The sequence below is a fragment of the Rhinoraja longicauda genome, chromosome 3, assembly GCF_053455715.1.
Source record: "Rhinoraja longicauda isolate Sanriku21f chromosome 3, sRhiLon1.1, whole genome shotgun sequence".
Lineage (NCBI taxonomy): Eukaryota > Metazoa > Chordata > Chondrichthyes > Rajiformes > Arhynchobatidae > Rhinoraja > Rhinoraja longicauda.
The window spans coordinates 69,644,687-69,668,757 of record NC_135955.1 but is presented as its reverse complement, the minus strand read 5'-3'; the positions used below and the strand labels follow the sequence as shown (position 1 = coordinate 69,668,757).

General features: G+C 41.1%; 1 protein-coding gene across 4 annotated transcripts in view; it reads left to right on the top strand.

Annotated features, from left to right (window-relative positions):
* Nucleotides 1-24,071, top strand: part of ythdc2 (YTH domain containing 2) — an 86,139-nt gene that overhangs the window by 15,388 nt on the left and 46,680 nt on the right. For all 4 annotated transcript variants that reach the window (XM_078396335.1, XM_078396332.1, XM_078396333.1 and 1 more), the window contains exons 6-18: nt 4,106-4,272; nt 4,350-4,452; nt 11,355-11,511; nt 12,487-12,594; nt 12,811-12,965; nt 13,430-13,565; nt 15,213-15,339; nt 15,707-15,772; nt 16,246-16,424; nt 18,171-18,267; nt 22,407-22,494; nt 22,581-22,661; nt 22,749-22,831. In XM_078396335.1, the coding sequence (XP_078252461.1) occupies nt 4,106-4,272; nt 4,350-4,452; nt 11,355-11,511; nt 12,487-12,594; nt 12,811-12,965; nt 13,430-13,565; nt 15,213-15,339; nt 15,707-15,772; nt 16,246-16,424; nt 18,171-18,267; nt 22,407-22,494; nt 22,581-22,661; nt 22,749-22,831 (1,547 nt within the window). The remainder of the gene's footprint in view (nt 1-4,105; nt 4,273-4,349; nt 4,453-11,354; nt 11,512-12,486; nt 12,595-12,810; nt 12,966-13,429; nt 13,566-15,212; nt 15,340-15,706; nt 15,773-16,245; nt 16,425-18,170; nt 18,268-22,406; nt 22,495-22,580; nt 22,662-22,748; nt 22,832-24,071) is intronic.

The window sequence follows — 24,071 nt, the reverse complement described above, 5'->3', positions numbered from 1 at the left end:
CCTAAAAGTAGCAGCACAAGTAGAGAGAGAGTAACAAAGGTGTACAGTATGCTTGCCTTCATCATTAGGGGCATTGAGTGTAAGAGTCTGGAAGTTATGTTACAGCTTTATAAAATTTTAGTTAGGCCGCATTTAAAATATTGTTTTGAATACAGTTCTGGTCGAGATTCATTAGAATACTGACTGGATTGGAGGGTATTAGCTTTAATAAGATTTATAGAGTTATACAGCGCAGAAACATGCACTCCGGCTCAATTCATCCATAGCGACCAAGGTGCCCCATTTGCCTCCTTTTGCCCATATGCCTGTAAACCTTTCCTATCCATGTACCTGTCCAAGTGTTTTTTAAATGTTGTTATTGAACCTGCCTCAATTAGTTCCTCAGACAACTCATTCCATATACCCACCTCCCTGTGTGTGAATAATTTGCCCCTCAGGTTCCAATTACACTTTCCCCTCTCACCTTAAACCTATGCCCGCTAATTTTTGATTCCTCTACCTAGGTAAAAGACTGTGCATTAACTCTATCCCCCTCATGATTTTATACACCTGTATAAGATAACCTCTCAGCCTCTTCTCCAAGTCCTAGCCTGCCCAATCTCTTCCTGTAGTTCAGGCCTTGAGTCCTGGCAACATTCTTGGAAGTCTTTTCTGCACTCTTTCCAACTTAATTATAGCAGGGGGGCCAAAACTAAACACATCACTCCAAGAGTGGCCTCACCAATTATTCAACATTGTTCAACAGTGGCATTATTCAACTGTGACATTATATCCCAACCTCTACTTAATACCCTAACTGATGAAGGCCTGGCTGACAAAAGCCTTCTTCTCCACCCTATTAACCTGTGACACCACTTTATGTCCTCCTTGATCCCTCTGCTCTACAACACTCCCATGGATCCTACCGTTCACTGTGAAGGTCCTGCCCTCGTTTGACTTCGTAAATTCCAACAACTCACACTTATCTCCACTAAACTCCATTAGCTATTCCTCGGCCCACTCGCTCAGCTAATCAAGATGACGCTGTATTTCTTGATAGACATCTTAATGGTCTATGATACCATCTATTTTAACATCATCAGCAAACATCATGCCCTGTACATTCTCATCCAAATCATTGGATGTCATAGACAAACAGCAATGGGACCAGCTGATCCCAGAGGCAAACCACTAATCATAGGTCTCCAGTCGGAAAAACAACCTTCTGCCATCATCTTCTGCTTCCTGCCATGAATCAATTCTGTATCAAAGCTCCAGCAAAGAGGTTGGACAAACCTGGATTGTTTTCTTTGAAACATTGGAGGGCGCAGGGATTACAAGAGGCACAGATTGGAAGGATAGAGAATCTTTTTCCCAGGGTGGAATCAACTGCTAGTGGGCACAGCTTTAGGATGAGAGGGGGAAAGTTTAAAGGACATGTGCAAGGCAATTTTTTTAATATACAGAGAATGATGGGTGGTTGGACCATGTTGCCAACCACGAAGGTGGAAATAGATATGGAAGTGTAATTTAGGAGGCTTTTAGATAAGGCACATGAATGTTTAGGGCGTGTACAGGCAGATGGGAGTAATTTAGTTTGGCATCATGTTTGGCACAGACAACTTTTCAAACAAACCCTGCCATTAATAGCTTAATGTCAAATAGTTATATATAGTGACAGAGCTTTTGTTAACTATGCTCTGCTCTCGCTATTTAATAGTAGGTTATGTCTTTAATGGAACTGCACCAGCTAAGCTTTAACAAGTTGTAGTTGATTTGTAAACTGTTGAGTATGCTAGATAATCAATGTGTCTTTTTATGGCTAAGCCACAAGAAAAAGTATTTCTTGTGAATAAATATATGAGCCTTGCATTTCAACAGATGCTGATGAGCTGTGAAATTAAAATGGCAAACGTTAGAAATATTGAGCAGCATCTGTGGAAAGAGAATCGGAGTTAACATCATAACTAAGAAGAGACTGGAAACTAAAAGATTCTGGCTCATTTTTGTCTAAAATTGAATCTCAATGTGATAATAACTTAATTGCCTTCAGTCTTCAGGCATGTGAATTTTCTGCGTTTCCGTGGATTTTTAAAATCCATTTTCCGTGCTTTTTGCATGATTTCCACGTTTTTCACTTTGCCAAATAAATGGAGAAATCAGATCGAAAAAAAGAAAGAAAAAACCCGATGTATAGACTTGTAATGAACACTAGGGTTCCGCTAGAGGTCACTAGGCACCTAGGCTGGGCAAGGCAGCCAATCTCAACCTCATTGGGACTTCCATGGCCGATCGGGGGGTTGAATTTGCAACCTGCGGCCAGGGCCCTGGAACTCCAGCCCAGCTGGAGCCAGCACATCTATCCCCATAGCCGATTTCCTTGGCCTGTTGGATAAACAAGCTCTGGAACCAAGAGTGCCAGAAAATCAGTGGTGGGACTGTAATGATTAAATTTAAATGCAAGATTATATAACTAAATTAATTAAGACAGGGTTAAAATATAAAACACAGCAGAAAAGCCAATTACCACCCTTTTTGGGCTGATTATCAATTAATGTGCGAATTTACTTTAAAATGTTATTAGTATACTGACATATTCACATTATTTTGTAATGTCTGTTTTTACTTTGAAATGCACTAAAAGAGGCTTGAAACGGGTAATTTTGTGTGTAAATTTTCAAGGTGTCCAAGGCTCAGTCCTTGGCCCCCTCCTCTTCATCCTCTACCTGTTCCCCCTTGGTCAATTAATCCGCCGTCATGGTCTCAACTTCCACTGCTTCGCCGATGATATCCAGCTCCTCATCTCCACCAAGTCAATCTCCACCACCACACACTCTACACTGACAAACTGCATCACTGAAATAAAATCTTGGCTTCAATCAAATTTCCTCAAACTCAACTGCAACAAATCTGAAATCATCATCATTGGTCCAAAAACGCTCACCAAATCCACCCAAAACTTCATCCTCAATATTGATGGTCTTCCAGTATCCACCTCCCCTCACATCCGGAATCTTGGAATCATCTTTGATCAAACCCTCTCCTTCGACAAACACATCAAACACATCACAAAGACAGCCTTCTTCCACCTCAAAAACATTGCCCGTCTCCGTCCATCCCTCTCCTCCACAGCTGCAGAAACCCTCATCCACGCCTTCATCACCTCCCGTCTGGACTACTGCAACAGCCTCCTCTATGGCGCACCCTCAAAAATCATCAGTAAACTTCAATACATTCAAAACTCCGCTGCCCGTCTACTCACCCACACCCCGATCCGTGACCATATCTCCCCCGTCCTTTACAAACTCCACTGGCTCCCCATCCCCCAGAGAATCCAGTACAAAATCCTCCTCATGACCTACAAAGCCCTCCATAACCTGGCCCCATCCTACCTGACCGACCTCCTCCACAGGCACACTCCCACCTGCACCCTCCGCTCTGCTGCTGCCAATCTCCTATCCCCCCACATCCGGACCAAACTCAGATCCTGGGGGGACAGGGCTTTCTGCATCGCTGCTCCCACCCTATGGAACTCACTACCCCAAACCGTCAGAGACTCCTCCACACTCACCACATTCAAAACATCACTGAAGTCTCACCTGTTCAGTACTGCCTTCAACCACTGAAGGTCACCTCACCTTCTGTCTCCTTTCTCTGTTCGTTTACTTATTTATCTATTTATTCACTTCCCTATGTTCTCTAAATCCCTGTAAAGCGTCTTTGAGTATATGAAAAGCGCTATATAAATGTAATGCATTATTATTATTATTATTAAAACAATTCCAATCTTTTGCTCGGCTCTTTTCCTCTTTTGTCTTTGTTTTCTAGACTTAAATACTAAGTGTGAAAACATATTTCTCAAGATTAAGGTATAAAATGCCAGGCAAAGATTGAAACCCTATGTAAAAAAACAATATTATATTTGAAAGTGTTTTTAAATCTTGCTTGTCCCTAAGATTCTGAAACAGTATAAAAGTACATAAATTCTGCCACTAATAACTCTTTTTTTATCATTAATTGGTATTTTCTAATTGGTATGTCCAAATATTTTTTTGTAGTAGAGTTGTACATGTGTTCCGAGTCTATGTTCTAACTTGAGTTTAACTACACTAATTTTTTTTTTCAGATCCCCCAGTTCCTTCTGGATGATTGCTACAAGAATGGAATACCTTGCCGAATATTCTGTACTCAGCCCAGGCGACTTGCGGCTATTGCTGTGGCAGAAAGAGTTGCTGCAGAGAGGGGTGAGAAGATTGGGCAGACAATTGGCTACCAAATTAGACTGGAAAGCAGGTATAATAGAAGAAGTTGTTTTACATCTAGCCAAATTAGATATTTAAATTTGCTAATGCAAAATTCTTTTGTTTTAGGGTTTCCCCAAAGACACTGCTGACCTTTTGCACAAATGGAGTTCTTCTTCGAACACTAATGGCTGGAGACGGCACTTTGGCAGCTGTCACTCATGTGATAGTAGTAAGTTTATCAGGATGATGCGTTGTATATTTTTCCTAACGGAAGAGAAATTTTAAGTAATGAAATGAGAAAATGTTGGAAATGTAGGCTTTTCAACATTGTAAAGAAGGGCCTGACAATTATGTGGTTCATGCCTTTTGGATTCTTTGTTAAATTGTTTTCTAAATGATTTCCAAATTCGGCTTAAATCACATCATAAACCTTGCTGGTGAGGATGTTAGTATGAGAGCAGCTAAGGCCCATTGGAAGTATGTATTGTAGTCAGCTCATGATGCTAATCAGCATGCTGTGATGATTTTACACAACACTGCAGTTAGCTGAGGGCACACAAAGCTGAAAGAGTTTCTGGAAGTGAAGGAGGGAGGGGACATAGTTTCTCAGAAGGTACCTGTTCGCAGTGTTCAGAGATCAGTTCTCCTTCCTGACCCTCTTTGATCGTATATTTGCAGCAAAAGAAGGAGAGCTAGAAGAACTTAGCAGGTTGTGTAGCATCCTTTGCAGTGCTCACCCAGCAGCTGCAACTTGACTGGTGGAAGATTGTCCTCTTGTAGAGGATGCTTCTGGACAGTTCTGAGCTACAAAGGCCTGTTTTGGACTACACCACATTGACATGGGTTAACAGCAGTCTTGTCACTTTCATGGGGAAATCTAATAAATGCTAATACATAATGAATTGCATCGCCTGCCAGAAATATTGAGCATGGGGAATTCGCAAATTTATTCAGTTCCCTCACAAAGGTTGCAATGAAACCTGCCTCCACTATATCTGTGTTGTTGTTGAACTTCCTGAGCACCCACCTCCCATACTCCCTTTTGACTGACCGGGGCCCTGGTTCCTGCACTCCCTTTAGACTCACCAGGTTCACTGAAAGAAATGTTGTACTGCTGTGCAACAACTAAAAAAAATAATCAACATTTTAAAGAATGTTTTAGTAAAAAGAACATCCAATATTTAGATGATTCAATAGACAATAGGTGCAGGAGGATGCCATTCGGCCCTTCGAGCCAGCACTGTCATTCAATGTGATCATGGCTGATCATTCTCAATCAGTACCCCGTTCCTGCCTTCTCCCGATTCGCCGGTATGGCATCACCAAAGTTCGCAATGATCTGGAGTATGGGAGTTTCAATGTGTATAATGAGCAGATAATTGTGTAACTAATTGTTGGCAACAATCGACAATTTGTGGACTTTCTCACACATTAATCTATCCATAAATTCCAGGTAATATAAAGCATTGTATGTTTTATCCACGAATAAAATAGAATTTCATTCATCTGTGTTCATTGCGTGGAGGATGGGGAATTCCAGGATTTATTCAGTTCCCTCATGAAGGCTGCAGTGGATCCGGTCATTCTCGATTTCCCATATTCTCTAAGTGGAGATTTCAAATAAGTAAAGCACAGGGATCTGGCTATTTTGTACAAGAATCGTGAAAAGTTGGGAGATATATCAAGTAGTAAAAGGCAGAGATAGGGTAGATGGTCAAAACCTTTTTCCCAGGAAATCAAATACTGGAGGGCAAAGCTTTAATTTGTTCAGGGCAACTTTTTTAATAGAGAGAGTGATGAGTGCCTGGAACGTGCTACTGGGGTTAGTGGTTGAGGCAGATACTATAGTATAAGCCTATCCAAAAGAGACTATCAAAAAGAGCAAGGAATGGAGGGATATGGATTATGTGTTGGTTCAGCACAGATGTGGGGTGAAGGACTTTTTGTTCTAAACAAAACGTGTAGGGCTGCACTGTTCTATGTTCTATATTGAATGGTTGACTGGCTTGAGGGGCCAGGTGGTCTTCTGCTATTCTTTTCTTTTGTTCTTGAGAGGAAAGGGACGGGGAAATTTGTTGTCAACCGCAAGGTGACAATCTTCATATCTGATTTTGGTAAAACTGCCCACAAACATCTTATGTTCTCCATGGGTTCGATTTTTCCTTTACCAATGTCTGAAGTGAATCCAAATTATTGAATATGATTCACAAAAGAATCAAAGAAGCCATCAAGTAAAATGGTTTTCCACAGCAAGTGGAAAAGTGTCCTGTAAGGATAATGGAAATTCAGTTGTAGTGTTCCAAAATAATCCTAAATTCTGGAAGAAATGCTGAGGAAATCGGTTGAAGAATAGAACTAACTGGACTGTGCTTCCAGAAAAAAACTGTCACGGCCTTGGTGGCTGAAAGCCTTACTCTTATCAATATTAATTCTAAGATTATGTTTACAATGCATAAATTGTTTAATATATTTAAACGGTTCTTAGAAAACAAAATCTGCAGATGCTGGAAATCTGAAATATAATTTGAAAATGCTGGTGATATTCAGCATGTCAGGTGTCACATATGAAAATGGAAACAGATCGAGAAAGTGAGAAAACAGCATGTTTTAAGTTTCAGGGATGGGGAGAGCTGGGAAGAACAAAAGGAATATCATTGATAGTGAGGATACCAAGGTTGCCCAAGTAACATTTTTGCTTTTGGCACCATCCATCTGCAGGAGGGGGCATTGTCACAGTTACTTCATTACAGCAAAGGGAATTCAAGCAATGTTTATAAGCAAAACAATTAAGTCACAGAGAATAATAATGCGATAATGATACAGCATTAGCGAGCATGCAGAAGATATTTACCAGAATGTTGATGGGTGAGTCTGGAGAGGCTAGGTCTGTTTTCCCTGAAGTTGAGAAGGTGAAGAAGGGATATGATTCAGGAATATAAAATGATGAGGGATATAGATAGGGTAGACCACATGAACATATTCCTCACATCAGAGGTAGATAAAACAACAGGATGTAAATTTAGGATAACGGTTAAGAGATGTAGACAAAATCTGAGAGGGATTTTCTTTTTTACCCAGAGAGTGATTAGTGCCTGGAACACTGGAAGGAGACTCCTTTACAGCTTTTAAGATTAAATTACTTAAATCTAGATGAATTATTCTAAAATGGGCTTAATCCTGAAGGGCATGGACCAGGTGGGCCGAATGGCTCTATGACTATATAACTGGGCATTCTCACACAAATGAACAAGCCAACAGTCCATTAAATTTGTACATTTGGATATTTTACGTAATTTGTTTGAATTAAGTAAGGAATGTTAATAGCCTAACGTTGTAGGTCAAGTGTAGACATCCAAGCCAGGGCAGCATCAGTTGCTGGGTGGATGGCCTCGATGCCACCAGGGAAAAGTCTCAGTGAGCAGTCATTCACGATGTGTGGGATGGTCTGGTCTGGATATTCACAGTCGCAGGCAGGGATGTCTGTCATCCCCCACTTGCGCAGGTGATGGGCTGTTCTTGCATGGAGGGTGCGGATCACGTTCAGGGTTAGCCATTGCTTGCGATGGAGGTCAAATCCGTGTGGTTTCATTGAGGGGTCTGATGACCACTCCGTTGTTGGTATTGGCATCTTTCCAGCTCTGCGCAACTCAGTCTCGGGATCAAAGTCTTCCAGGGATTTGGCTGAAGACCAGAAGGGTTTGCGGGACTTCCGGCGCATGTTGGGCAGATTGTTCAAGTCAGCATGGATGGAAAGGTCAGGGTTAGCCTCGATGGTGCACCAATCTTTCAACATCCTCTCCCTTCTGCGTATGCTGGGAGGAGCGATGTGAGAGAGGATAGGGAGCCACTGCTAAGGTGTTGACAAGTGTCCCTGCGATGACCCACATTGCATAGTTAAGGACAGTGTCAACTCGTTTGGTGTGGCAGCTATTAGCCGATTGCTGAGGTGAAAGGCGGTGTCCGTTGTCTTAGATGGGTTGGGGCGAAATCGCCAGAAGGTGAAGTACTCCTCCATCCCCTTCAGATCTTGGGTAGCACTCTGCTGATATCCTCAAGGGGCGCTCCCTGGTAGGCAAGGGCAAGGTCATATGCATATGCAAACTTCCTGGACGAGGTAGTTGGCATGTCACTCACATAGATGTTGAAAAGTAGGGGAGCTAGGACAGAGCCCTGGGGGAGGCCATCATTCAGGGTCCTGACAGAGCTGGTCTGCTCCCCAAGCGAGACCCTAAATCTACGGTTGCTGAGGATGGATGAGAGGGCACGCATGGTCGTTTGGCACTTCAAGATTCTGGAAGTTTTCAGCAACAGACCATAACTCCACACGGTGTCATAAGCTGATGACAGATCGATGAGAGCAACACCAGTTTTCAGGGCACCTTGGAAGCCAGCCTCTATATTGGTAGTGAGGGCAAGGATGATCTGCGTAGCTTCTACCAGGTCTAAAGCCATCTTGCTCACTGGGCAGAACAGGTTCTACCAATGGAGAAATCCTGGCTAGCAGGAGGCACTCAAACAGCTTGTAGGATGTACACAAGAGGGAGATGGGTCGGAACTAGCTGGATCATCAGCAGGTTTCCCAGGCTTGAGGATAGCGATGACCTTAAACTCTCTCCAGGCCTTAGGGATAATTCCTCTATGATGGACATGGGTGAAAAAAGCAGCCAGCCAGTTGCGTCCTTGGGGGCCAAGGTTCTTCAGAAATTCCGGGTAAATCCCATAAACTCCTGCTGCTTTCTCAGCTTTAGTAGAGGACAGGCCTTTGTCTACATCAACTGGAGTGTATGGATTAGAAAGGCAGCTTGAGGATGGTGAAGAGATGGACTTTGTCAAGCTCCGTCTCACTTCTTGTCGGGCTTCTTTGGAAGTGGTGACCTTCGAGTTTGCCAGCAGGCGAGAAGCTACAGCATTTGCTGACTCTTTGGGGGGGTTGTACCGGGCAGGGGCAGCTGAACTAAGATGGTGAAGGAAAGTCCATGCCAACGTGAAGTTCAAGTCATCTACAGTCTCTTGCCAGCGCTGTCGTCTTGCTGCATCCAGGGAGTCTAGCTGTTCTGTGGCAGTATCAGGGTCACCTGTAGCCTCATACTGCTTCAAGAGGTCTTCTGATTCAGGGAGCCAGCAAGGAGTGAAGTTTTTGCGGAAGCCTCTAGGGACATACTTCTTTGCTGCAGCCTTCAGGATCACTGTCACTTTGAATTGGTATGATGCTGCTTCTAAATCCAGAGATGTATAAGTCTCACGAGCTATTTCTCCAGTGAATTCCATTGTCTCAATCTTTTTTTCCCACAGCTCTGAATACTTCCCTTTTAAAAGCCACAATTCAATCTATACTCAGCATGCTTTCAAACAAAAAGTTCATAATGGCATCCATGGAATTTATGCAGTAACTTTACATTTGTCCCCTCCAGAATCTTTTGTCTATTATATAATAAAATTCCTCTTTCCTGGAACCATTCCGAGGAAATTATTATTGCACCCTCTCCAGAGCCGTACATAATGTTGCCAATAAAATAAATGCTCAGATAAGGTAAAAGCTACCCTAGATAGTTTCTTTGAGGAAACTAAAAATATTTCAGAAGTTGCAATTTTGCAGCTTTCTACTAACCCTTTGGGGACAAACAGTAAATGAAAGCAAGTTTATAATTTTTTTTTTAAAGAGTATTCCTCAAGTTGACGTGCGTTAATTTCTGCTGAAGTAATGCTGTGGTAATGGTGAAAAATGTTAATGAAATACTGATGTAGCGGCCAGCTTTAGCCCTTCCTTATAAAGTCCTTAAGCTTACCATTTTACGAAGGAATGGGAGCGGTGGTTCTTGACTCAAATAACAACAACAAAGAGATCTTCAAAGAGAGATTCTTGCTATTGAGGGCGTGCAGCGTAGGTTTACTAGGTTAATTCCCAGAATGGAGGGTCTATCATATGTTGAAAGACTGGAGCGACTAGGCTTGTATACACTGGAATTTAGAAGGATGAGAGGAGATCTTATCGAAACGTATAAGATTGTTAAGGGGTTGGACACGTTAGAGGCAGGAAACATGTTCCCAATGTTGGGGGAGTCCAGAACAAGGGGCCACAGTTTAAGAATAAGGGGTAGGCCATTTAGAACTGAGATGAGGAAAAACCTTTTCAGTCAGAGAGTTGTGAATCTGTAGAATTCACTGCCTCAGAAGGCAGTGGAGGCCAATTCTCTGAATGCATTCAAGAGAGAGCTGGATAGAGCTCTTAAGGATAGCGGAGTCAGGGGGTATGGGGAGAAGGCAGGAACAGGGTACTGATTGAGAATGATCAGCCATGATCACATTGAATGGCGGTGCTGGCTCGAAGGACCGAATGGCCTCCTCCTGCGTCTATTGTCTATTCACGACATTGCAATTAGTTGGTCGTTTATTTGAAGTTGCAATAAAAACATATTGACATATCTCTTGTCATTAACTTGTTTGTTTCTAGTAAAAACTTAATTTCTCACTGACACTCCTCCGTATCCTGTTACTTGCTAATATCTTATTATCTTAGCAGGCTTGGCTTGTAGGGCCACTAAGACCTTATTATCTTAGCAGGCTCTGGTGTCACACACTGAAGCATTACGTCAGTGTTGGACAAGTTATACTAATGATCTGGCCCCGTCCCTGGCACCATCCAGTCCAAATACGTAAGCATAGTATTAATTTCTAAGTGTCCAAAAATACAGCAGTATACAAAGTAATATAGTAATATGCAAAATAACAAATAAACGCAAAATGGCTCCTACAACTGACATGCAAGTTCAAAAGTTGAAAGTTAGCACATTTAAATAGTAAATTAAATACATGATATGGTGGTTCAAGAAACTGACAATTCAGCTAACGATCTGGTTCCTTGTGTGTCAGATTAAGAGTTGTAGAGCAAGACATAAAAATTCCTTGGTACTGCTCAGTTTAGTTGCACTTATTTATAAGCAGCACTAATTAGATTGCTGAAATAAATCCTTCAAGAAAAGGCTTTTTGCCACGAGATGTAAAAATATTAAGTAGCATGGTATGCAACAATTAAGTGGCTAACTGAATAAAGGGAATTTAAAAAACTGGATTTGGCCAACTGTACTGAAGAATGCATACACATCCCTTTTTTCTCTTTTTTAAATATGACAGGATGAAGTGCATGAGCGAGATCGGTTTAGTGATTTCTTATTAACTAAACTGAGGGATCTGATGCAAAAACATCCATCACTAAGACTCATTCTTTCTAGTGCAGCTCTGGATGTTAATCTCTTTGTTAGATACTTTGCTGGCTGTCCTGTAATTTACAGTAAGTAAACGTTTGAGTACAATATTTTGCGTATACTTTGTATCCTGTAATGAAATAGCATTCCCTTTAATGTAAACAATTCCCAATTGTTTGCATTGGTCAGGTATTGCCAAATTGCATTATTTAATGTTTATTTTTGTGTCGTGATTTGTTTAATTAAATGATATTTAATTGAAATAGTAGACTGTTTAAACTATAGATAGTTTGGCAAAATATTAATATTTACCACTTAAAAAGGTCAGAAATTTAGCTTGAACTGAAATATTAGTATTATACTAAAGGGGATAAGGCAGGATAATGGGATTGAGAGGGAAAAATAGATCAGTCATGATTGAATGGCAGAGTAGACTCGATGGGCTGACTGGCCTAATTCTGCTTCTCTATCCTCTTGTCTTACTCAAAAAAGCTTGTAAAATAAGTTGGGCAATGTTTTTCAAGATTGGAATAAGGCACATTAAACAAAGCCATGGGAGCTTCAATGATGTTTCAATGATGCAACCACCTAAGAATAAAGATAGATTGCTATTTCTAAAGTGAATAAAAATAACCCATCCAAGATTTGGGATGGTATAACGTTGATCTTGGTAAATCATGCTGTGCACTTCTCATTGCACCTTATGTAGGAATCTGAATTTTATAGCACTCTCATTCCATAGTACATCTCTCAGGCTTTACAACCAGTGAAGTACCATGAAATATTACTGTGACAGAAAAGTGGTAACCAAGTAGTGCCTAGCAATAGTGATAATCAGATGATATGATTTTCAGAGATCTTTAAGCTGGTTAATCAAGTATTGCTCGCCTTAAAATTAGGAACCTGCTCTGAGCAGAAAGCACTAAAGCAACTTGGCGAGATGCCAATTTCAGGTATTAAATAGGACTGCCAGACTTTTAGTTAGGGTATAAATATTTTATCAAAAGAAGAGCAAGGCTGATTCAACAATAGATTTTGATCATTGGTACCTTTCTTCCAAGTTCAAGGGAGACCGTTTGAAGTAAAGGAACTCTTTTTAGAGGACATCTTGCGAACTACTGGCTACACAAACAAAGAAATGTTGAAATATAAAAAGGAGAAACTGCAAGGTAATCTTAATTGTTCATATCACATTCTCTGTTCCTTGATTCCAATAAAAATAAATTTGTGTAAAGGCAGCAACCATTAGTTAGTCCAGTTTTGTAAGATTTTAACCCAACAATAGCATATTGTAATAGGTTTTTGTAGTATAATGTACGAAATTATCTACATTTAAAATAATACATGTCTAATTATTTTCACTTAATTATATTTTATCTTCTCAGAAGAAAAGCAACAAACAAACTTGAGTGAATGGTATAAAGCCAAGGATACCAGCGGTACCAGTAGATCAGAGTATCAAAGACAACGATTTATCCCAAGTTTGACAGCAGAAAATGATTTGCTTGATGATGGTGGAGACAGTGTATTTAGTCAGTTGGTAATTTGGCAAATTTTTAAATGATTAATTTTTATTTTTCTACATTTCCTCCTGCTATATTGTTCAATTTGATTGTTATTAGTTATTAGTTACAAGGCTATACAGTTCAATCCATAAGCATTACCATGCATTCTTGGTCATCTAATAATGGTTGCCTTGCAATTGTAGATGACTGAATTATCTCCTTTCTTAAAATGATATATTTGAAATCAGACATTCTGCAACACATAGCTGAGTACAGTTCAGTTGGTGATTTGTGGTATAGAACTAGCTTTTTGACCTATTATTGTTTATGAATCAACAAACCTTTTACTATTGCCACCTTGAAATTTACACGTGATCATTTACATTTTGCATGTATGACAATTTAAAGAAACTTTAGACATTTCTGATTTTTTTAATTTGAATTATTCTAAGCAGGCTAGAGATGTGCCAATTTCCTCTCCATTTTCTTTATTTTACAGAATGAGAAAGATTTTAATTCTCTTGAGCCTTGGCTCATAAAGGAAATGGATGCCTGTCTGTCTGACATTTGGCTGCACAAAGATGTTGATGCTTTCGCTCAATTGTTTCATCTTATTTTAAGTGAGAACGTTAGTGGTGAGTTGTCTTCTTGGGATATATTTTTTTAGTATAGGCCACCAACAACCTATCTTGCGAGTCTCTTGTGCTTAGTAGAAAATTGTAGACTGGAAGAGGTATGTTAACATTTAGATTTTTATAAACATGTTATAAATGTTAATACAAATCATAAATTTATTTGCAGTGTTTTTTGTTCTACATTTTCAAAACTTAATTGAGTTCATTGCAAGACATTATTTAATGCACTATGGAAACAGGAAAAGCATCATGTGTGCAATCATATGCTTTCAAATATTAGCAGTGCACTAAATATTTTGATAGATAGGATAGACAAAGGATAGTTAGTGGATGTTGTTCACATGGATTTTCAGAAGGTCTTTGATAAAGTGCCATACATGAGGCTGCTGAACAAGATTGCCCATGGTATTAGAAGCAAGGTACTAGCATTGATAGGAGATTGGCTGACTGGCAGAAGGCAAAATGTGAGGGAAAAAGTGAGGGAGTTGAACACACCCCTTTCCTTATTAATGGAGCTGCTGTAGATATTCGACGACATCTATATCATGAGCAACTTAACCTGATCCCCTCACACTGATGTGAAGAAAGCACACCAATGGATTTACTTAGGCATCTAAGTAGGTTCAGCATGTCCACAAAAATTCTCTCAAACTTCGACAGATGAGCAATGGGAAGTATTCTGATAGGATGTATCTTAGCCTGAAATTGCAACTGCTGCACCCTGACCGTCTGAACTCCAGAGAGTAGTGAATACTGTCCAGTCCATTTCAGGCTCATAATTTCCTTCCTTCCAGTCCATCTTCATAGCATGTTGCATCAGAATGGCTGGGAGTATTGTCAAGGCTGCCTGCCACCCTGACCTTTCCCTTTTCTCTCTTCTAACTGCTGGGAGAAGATCCAGAAGCTTGAAATCCCAGATGACCAGACAAGACAGTTTGTTCCCCACAGCTATCAGCCTCCTGAACCAGTCACCTCCTTTGCACCCCTGTCCTGAATATCCTGCCACATTTTCTTATTCTCAAAACTACAGCATTTAAATACTCCTTTGATGTACTTAAGTATTTTTGCAATATGAGTTTTATTTGAACAAGAAGATTCATTGGGTTACAATAGATATTAAACTAATCTGAATCTTTAAGTACATTGTTTCTTTCCTTTAATATTATTTATCCTTTAATATCTCTGATACCTTTTGAAAACAATTCAATGGATGTTGACAGCAGTGAGATCGTTACATGGGATGGCTGGGGCAGGAAAGTCCGGAAAAATAAAATGGAGGGGTGGGGTGCTGAGGCATGTGCAATGATGGAGAACAATGCGGCTCAACATATCATTTTCATTGTTGGATTTATAGTGCCTTTGAGTCTTTGTTCTGGGGAAATTAAGACTATTTCCTGTTGGGAATTATACTTATAATAGTCGCATTCACAATTGCTTTGCTTTTTAAAGTACACCGCCATTGCCTGTGAGGGTGTAAATTGTGATGGGAACAGATGCTCCTACGAGTTGATAAACAGATAACTGAAGCAAACACCAGTTATGGGCACATTTCCGTAATGACCTTATGTACTTTTTCTTTTAGGCATAAAGACAAAATTTGTATATGTGTGCTTTATTATGACATAGTAATCACTCTCCAAATTTCAGTTGACTACAGGCATAGTGAAACCAGCGCTACTCCATTAATGATAGCCGCAGGCCGGGGCTTTCTAAGTCAAGTGGAACAACTACTCAGCATGGGAGCAAATGTGAATGTTAAGGCTTCAAATGGCTGGTATGGAATTTGTTTGTCTTTACATTGATCTTTTGAGTAAAAATGTGTATTTTATTTAATTAACATCAAAACATTGTCACTGTTAATCAACTTAAGATTCAATCATCTCCAATTTCTTTACACACTATTTTTCTAGGCTAGTGGAGATAATTATACTGCACTTTGTATTCTATTGAACTGAAAGCGTTAGCTCAGCAGCAGAAACATGATTAGGAGACTGAGATTGGGTTCAGGGCACCCAGGCAGATTGACTAACCTAATTTAACAGGTTCATTTGTTGCTGCTGGTGGTATTCTAGGAAATAGAAATTTATTTTGGATTATGGTGGCAGCTCTGGATTTCAGAAATTTGTTTTTAATGTTTTCAGGTTGGCTTTGGATTGGGCTAAACGATTTGGTCAAACTGAGATTATAGATCTTCTGGAATCATTCAAGTAAGGACGCATTTTATTTTCTAAATCTACTAATCCCAATAGGGGGAAAAACATATAAAGGAAATTGTATTAATGTTGCCTAATTTGTGCACATTACGATAATGAAGATGATGATTTTTGATTCATGTCATAATCATCTGCAAGTGAGCTAGCTGCAATGTGGACAAACAATGCATGTTTATTCCCTGCTTCAGTCGAGTATCTTTTATCGTAACAATGTGATAAATTTGTTTGCTATAACATGCATTTTCTGTTGAACCTGAGTGAATTGTCGCTTATATTAAGCACTCTCATGCCTTTTCACTTTTCTTTACTCAGTCCTAAAGAAGCCATTGTATGTTTTATGTACCTCTGATTCTGAAATCATAGTTAAACTGAGTTTCAAGTTGGAACAGGTGAAAATTTGCCCTTTCATAGTTTGTGCCGATTTCTAATATTGAGCATCTTGCTATTTTCTGTGTTTCATAAATAAGTTCTTCAATAGAATTGGGGAATCTTGATGAGTGTGTCCTGGTGCAATCGGACTGTGGAGAGCTAAGTCAAGAAGATAAAGAAATTCTAAGTGTCTACCACCACAGCTTTGATGATGAAAAAGTTGATCTGGATCTAATCATGCACCTTCTTTACAACATCTTTCAGAGTTCTGATGATGGTAAGAAATAATTTGAGCATCTTGGATTTAATTTCAAACTGATTGTTCATCATGATAAATGTTTTAACATAATTTAATTTCGGCCCAGGACAGCTCTACAAATAGTGAGTTTTTACTCGTTAAAATAGGATGTTCTGGGAATATCTACCTAGTGATAATCCTCCTGAATTTTATACTAGATTTATTTTGTTATTGCTACATTTATTCTTTTAAATTTGGAATATATTGATTTACTTCATTCATTTTTGATCAAAAACTTGCTGACATAAATGCATATAAGTTGGCATAAATAATTTACTATGCACATGTAGTTGAATCTATTAAAATGGAGTTAAGAATCCACAAGTGGCGGAAAACATTAGTGTGAATTTGTCGTCCATTAGACAATTTCCAGACTAAGAGTAGTGGCAGTGTAGTTTAGAGATACAGCATGGAAACAGACCCTGCGACCCACCGAGTCTATACCGACCAGCGATCCCCGCTCAGTTACACTGTCCTACACACACCTGGCACAATTTACAGTTATACCAAGTCAATTAACCTACAAACCTGTACATCTTTGGAGTATGGGAGGAAACCGGAGATTTCGGAGAAAGCCCACGCAGGTCATGGGGAGAACGTACAAACCCCATGCAGACATCACCCGTAGTCGAGGTCAAACCCAGGTCTGTGGCACTGTAAGGCAGCAACTCTACCACTGCACCTCTGTGCTGCCCCTATACTCCCTAATCACTCCTAAATGAGGAGACATTAAGACATTGATGGATCTGGAACCACGGCTGGACAAGGCTGGCAGAGTTCCTTTCCTGAAGTATAATTATTACCCAGATGGATTTTTACAACAATCTAGAATCTTTATGGTCAATTTTGCTAGTTGTAGATTTTATATTTAAACTTCTGATTTTTTTAATTACTAAAATTTTAATTCCCAGCTTTCATGTATAGGATTCAGGACATTATGCAGCTGAAGGCCTATCTAATTGCTCATTTAATTGCTCTTGAACTTTCTAAGTCATTTCAGAAGGAATTCTGCTGAGGGGTTGCATATCGGCTGTTTAAAGAATACCATGATTCTTTCCCTAAGCTACATCGGTGAAGCAGATAGATTTTTATGACATTGTGATAGTCTATTTGTTACAATAAATGATGATCGATTGTTTTTTCCAGATACTCCAGTTTATTGAATAAATACATTCTCTAGCTACAGTGATGGCATTTGAACTGGGCTATCATTGTAGCATGTGTCAGGCTGAATATTTGTTCAGGCCTCTGAATTGCTAGTCCAGCAACTTAATCATAATGCTGCTATATTCACTTTGAATGTATTTTCACAATGTTATACATTTTTGTCTCTACATGCTGTAATAAGATGGAGAAATTGTTGACTTAATTAAAACCATAATGCAGCTTATGATTGCATTACAAGCAAAGAATAAAACAACAGCTCTTTTTTAGGATTTTGGAATTGGGGTTTGTGCTTTTGTATGACTTTTAAATGTGGCTGGAAGAATAGATAACTGTAGATACATCCATCAACTTTAAGGCCTGAGGTAAAATTGTGAGTGATTTGGGATTAGTGATTAGTCAGAATCAGGAACAAATCCTGACAGAAATGGCAATAAAGCCATTATAGTTACAGGAATGAGTCTTACCTGCATCATTCAATTAGGTTTAGTGATAAAATCATATCTCATCTAATACAAATTACCATTACTAGTGGGATTTATTTCATTGTTTTATTTCCAGGTGCCGTTTTAATCTTTTTACCAGGATATGATGAAATTGTAGGACTCAGAGATCGCATTTTGTATGATGATAAAAGATTTGCAGATAATTCTCAGAAGTAAGTTATCAAGACATTTATTGCTTACAATTTCTGAAATTGAAAATTAAGTTATGTAAAGTCTAATTATTTTCCGTGTACTGCCAAATTGTGTTCATATATACATACTGTATCGGAATGTAACTTGTTACCTAGACACAATCAGTGTGTAATGGAACCATGTATGTAACATAGAATCTTTTATGTGATATATATAGATATTTTCAATCCTTTTCTTCTTCTGAAGGTAAAGTTTTTGGTGATGATTTTGAGCAGAAATCCAATTCTCTTTCTGGGCTATGAAAAGGTGAAACTAATTGTAATGTTTCTGCTGCCACCCTCTGGTATATTAGGCTTTCTTCCATTTGTCTAACATTCATACATCTGCTGAGTATTGAATAACAGGAGGGGGCCGCGGTTACCACTGCGGAGGTCAGCACGCGAAGGGGGAACAACGCTCACCTCCGCCCCGGTGTCCACAAGGAAACGAGCCCCGGAGCGGCGGTCCCACGCAAACACACGATGAATCTGGCCGGCCGCCGAAGCAATCACTGACGGCCGGCCCCTGCGTTTCCCGGGAACGAACAGGGCTGCCGGGATTGACGGGCAGAAGAACCCCACCGCCGATGAAAGTAGCACCAGCACCCTCTGCTGGCGTCCGTGAAAACGGGCGGCTGTGCGGGCCGATCCAACCACCAGCGACCTCCGGTGGCGTGTGGAGGAACTGCCGGCAGGCTGCGCGCGGCACCCGGGTCCGACCACCAGCGACCTCCGGTGGTGGGTGGGAGAACTGCAGGCGGGCCGTGCGAGAAAAACGCGCCGCCGGCTGGGTGAGCTGCTGAAGCCGGGTACCGTCGGGAAGGCTGTCGAGGAGCGGTAGAGACGCGGGCGATCGAGGCCCCTACCTGCGGATCGTCGTCGGCCGTCGGAGGGATTTCCAGCGCATCGAGGGACAGCTGACGGGCCAACAAGAGTTCATTGGCGCGCCTCCCCACCGCCTGCATGTCGGTGAACGGGTCGTGGAGGAGCTGCTGGCGGAGATCGGACGGCAGCTGCATCAGGTAGGCATGTTTAAATAAAAAGTCGGGCTTGTGCTCGCCCAGCAGCACCAACATGTCGGCCAGTAGTACCGACGGGCGGCGGTCACCCAGGCCTGGCATCCGGAGGATCCGGGCCGCCCGCTCGGCCTCGCTGAGCTCGGGTCGGACCAGGCGCGAGGTGGCCGAGTCGAGGGCGCCGACTACATGAAAGTACTTAGTGGCATCGGCAGTTACGCCCCGTAGGGCGAACTGTGCCTCGGCTTGGTCAAACCAGAAGTCGGGGTCGTCGGTCCACAGTGGAGGCCGCCTCACCGCCACGGCATGGAGAGCGGCGCGGTCGGCAGGGTCCAGAGGCAGCTGACCGGCAGGGTCGGGTAGCGCGGGTAGAGGAGCGTTCGGGTCCATCGCGACTTGCGAGGAAAGGTTGGGGTCACCAGTGTAGTGGGTCTGGATGCCACAGGAATCAGGCCAGACGCCGGGTAAGTAGTAACAACAACTTTAATCCGTAACGAACGTACACCCCACACTCATCACGCGAGTCGAAACACTAAAAGCCCTTTATAGCCCCAGACCACCTGACCCCAGGGGAATGACCCAGGGAGTGGCCTAATCCCCCCTGTCCACTCAGTGCCGAGGGGAATGACCAAGGGAGTGGCCTAGCCCCCGGGCACCGCCACACAGTGTTTATGGTATCATGAGTCATTACTCATAGAGGTGACAAATGCAACATACTCAACCTTCAAGGGAGTTTGGAGTTTACAATAGAGTTTAAAGATACAGTGTGGAAACAGCCTATCGAATCTGCGCCAACCAACAATCACCCATATCCTTGATACTAGGGACAATTTACAGAAGCCAGTTAACATACAAACCTGCACATCTTTGGAATGTGGGAGGAAACCCACTTGATCATAGGGAGAACGTGCAAACTCAGTACAGACAGCGCCCGTAGTTGGGATCGAACCCGGGTCTCTGGCACTGTAAAGCAGCAACTCTACCGCTGTGCCACTGTGCTGCCCCAAATTCTCAATAATATTCTCAATTATTTTTTTAGAAACACTGTAATGTATTATTTTTGAGTACATTATAAAAGGCTACATGTGTAAAATAGCCTTTGCAAATGAAATTACCTACAATACATTTAGCGTACAATACAATGCACCTATTGGAGATCTTATTGTGCTGTCTTGCTAAAGTAAAGCAAGAGAGCAGAATAATAATTTACAGCCAAATTTTCACTTGAATTCACTAGGTAATTGCTAGGAGTGCAGCTCTAAAGATCTAGATATAGTGTTGCAAAGAGGTTCATTACATATGGTCAATGCTGGTGAATGCATCGCCAAATATTTACTGTATTGCCAGCTTCAAACGCTATCCAGTCCATCATATTCCCACCTTTCTCTGTCAATCTTTGCACAGCAACTGGTGGGCCATGTCTTGTCTTCAAAAGCAACCACTATATATGTCAGTATTGTAATAGTGCTTCAAACTGCTGCATTGCCAGCTCTCACTGCTATCATGGTTCTTGTTACCAGTGTGCAAAAGGGCTATGAGTGTGGTTTGACATTTCCGTAATCTGTCGTCCAATGTAGAGTTGGGAGAGCTGCACCACCCAAGGGATCATTCGTACACTGTTGAGTATAAAGACCTTTACATGCCTTTGAAGCATGAAGCATGCTTCACTGAAGTCTTCATGCCTCACTGAAGCATGGTCTATTTAAAACTGATGACTTTTGGTAGTGGAAGTCACAAATGGCCTTCCAGCATGAGGTCTTACAACTTCGATCTTAAAAGATTTGGCTTCGGGTCATGAGCGGCAGTTGTTTGGTCCAGCTGGCTGCGGTGAAATCTCAAAAGTAAAGATCAGAGGAATATGAGATAATTTATACTCTAATGTACCTACCGTGTCAAAATCCACAAGAATTTTGTATGTTCCAATGAGAGCACCACTCATTATGTGTTCAGTATGCTTCATTTATTTAGGAACAATTTCCCCAGTCTCAGGAATCAGTCTACTGTGCTGTGCATCATGAAACTGTGTATTCTGCATATTTTTGCTTATATTCCAGTGCGGCTTCACCAGGGCCTTGTATAATTCTTCAGCAAATTAAATTTGGGAGCACTGTTTCTGTTATATTCACATTAGAGTCATAGAGTTGTACATTTTGGAAACAGGCCCTTTGAACCAATTAGTCTATGCCAACCAAGGTGCCATCCTGAACTAGTCTCATTTGCTTACCATTCCTATCCATGAACCTGTCCAAATGTCTTTTAAAATTAATTGTGCCCTTCTCCACTTTCGCTGGCAGACTGTTCCATATTCCCATTCCATCTGTGTGGAAGAAATTGCTCCTCAGGACCGTATAAATCTTTCACCTCTTGCCTTAAACCCATGCCCTGTAGTTTTAGACTCCCACACCCTGGTGCTTGTTTTGTGCACTGGAATAAACAGCCTGGTTTATCTTACTTGCCACTCTTTGATCTGGTATTGATCCAAAATGGAAACTTGGTGATTGCAATTACTGTTATGGTTGCACAATATTTGTGAATTATGGGGAATGCCAGTCTTTTAAGTTACGATACTTTGTTGAGTTCAAGTACAGTACCAGTACTACAGCGTGAATATGGTCAGATGCACCCTGCACAGTCTGTATGGCCGGGAAAGGTGCATGTGTATGCTGCCTGGTATATTCTGCTGAGGTAGACAATGAGTTCTATTTTTCAGGGAATGAGCAGTTTCTGTTTTTTTACCAAATGCAAAAATATGATGCAAACAGTTGCAGATCTCCTGGAAAACATTTTTTGATTTTTGATTTTTACAGCCTGGATTGAGCCAATTGCAAATTATTTGCTGGGCATTGCCACTGTCAGTGCTGTTCTTGTGACCCTTCTTCCTGAAGCACAGTCTCTCAGTATCAGGCTGATACTTTGAACTTTGAAACTGTTAGCCCTTTAAAAGCACAATTATGTACTTCAAGCTACAGTACTTGTCTTTACAAATGTGCAACAGTAAAAGGTATTCTTGAATCATGTTCTAATGGTCTGATGTGCATATTTCCTCCTAGTGAAGAATATAATGCAAATAAAAATCTAAGTTATACAGTAAACCTATCGTCTTAGATTACAGGTTTTCATGCTTCATTCTAACATGCAGACATCTGACCAAAAGAAGGTGTTAAAAAACCTACCTACTGGAATTCGTAAAATAGTAAGTTCAAAGTTATTTAAAACAAAGTGACTAATTTAATATCACTACTTCCTTCACTTGCGGACAATTGATCTGTCTTATTTCAGATTCTTTCCACAAATATTGCAGAGACGAGCATTACTGTCAACGATGTGGTATTTGTCATTGATTCTGGGAAAGTAAAAGAGGTAAGCTGGAGTCAACATAAGTCAGTGTTTTCAACAGTGTGAAGAACTCAAAAGCACTTCATTGTTTCAATTTCACTTTTGTTCCAGAAATCATTTGATGCACTGAACTCTGTCACAATGCTAAAAATGGTTTGGATTTCCAGGGCGAGTGCTGTCCAAAGAAAGGGAAGGTATAATGATCACTCTGTTTTTTTAATTTAAAATAAATTTCTGATAGAGTTTTTAAAAAACATGCTTAATAGCTACACATTAATATTTACACAGCAATGTGACCAATTGCCAAGATATGTCTTCCTCCCAAAAAAAAGGACAGGTTGAAGCCAGCCTGTTACCGCCCTTTTAATTTTATCCCATCCATGAGTAGTGTTTGGAAGGAATGCCATCAAAACAAAACCTACTCTCCAATAATCATAATCATACTTTATTAGCCAAGTATGTTGGTCATACCAATAAAAAGCAACAAAACAAAATACATTTTAACATAAACATCCACCACAGTGACTCCTCCACATTCCTCACTGTGATGGAAGGCGAAAGAAAAGTTCAATCTCTTCCCTTCTTTGTCCTGCGGTTGGGGGCCTCGAGCCTTCCGTTGACGGGACGATCTTGGCTCCCGTAACCAGCGGTGGGGCCCGCCGTGTCGGGGCGATCAAGCTCCAGCATTGAGGGGATCTCAGCTTCCACCGCGCCGGCCAATTGGACCCTGGGTTGGGGCTAGTCGAACCTCCTGCGACTTTGGAGCTTCCCGACATCAGTATCTACCCGAGCTCCTTGATGTTGGAATCCGCAGGCAAGGGATCGCAGGCTCCAATGGTAAGTCCATGGCCCCACGGTGGGGCTCAAAGTCAGTCCCGAGCAAGGCCTCCAGCTCCATGATGTTAGGCCGGAGATGTGATCCGGAAAACAATCGCATCTCTGGCAAGGTAAGAAATTGGAAAAAGCTCCCCCCCCCCACCACAAAAAGCAAAACCAGATTAACACATACTTCTTAAAACACACTAAAAATAACAAAAAAGACGAAAAGACAGACAGATCATTGGCGAGGCTGCCATCGCTGATGGCATCACCCGGTGGATAATTTATTGATTCTTAATTTTTGTTCTGCCAAAGACACTCACACCTAAACATTATTGTAACCTTGAACCAGGTGTGGATATAATAACAGAATATTGGAAAAGAGGCAATAGATTGATAATAAGGCTGCATTTGAATTTATACTGAAATAAGGAGCTCTAGCAAAACTGAAATTTGAGCATCAGAAAGGAAACTGATCAGTGGCAGACATTACAGTTGACACAAGGAAGGTTGGTTGTCATCAAATGAGCTTCCTCTGGAAACTATCCTTGGTATAGCCATATTCAGCTCCTTAATGACGTCTTCAGCATCCCCTTCTGCCACTGGATCCTAAAC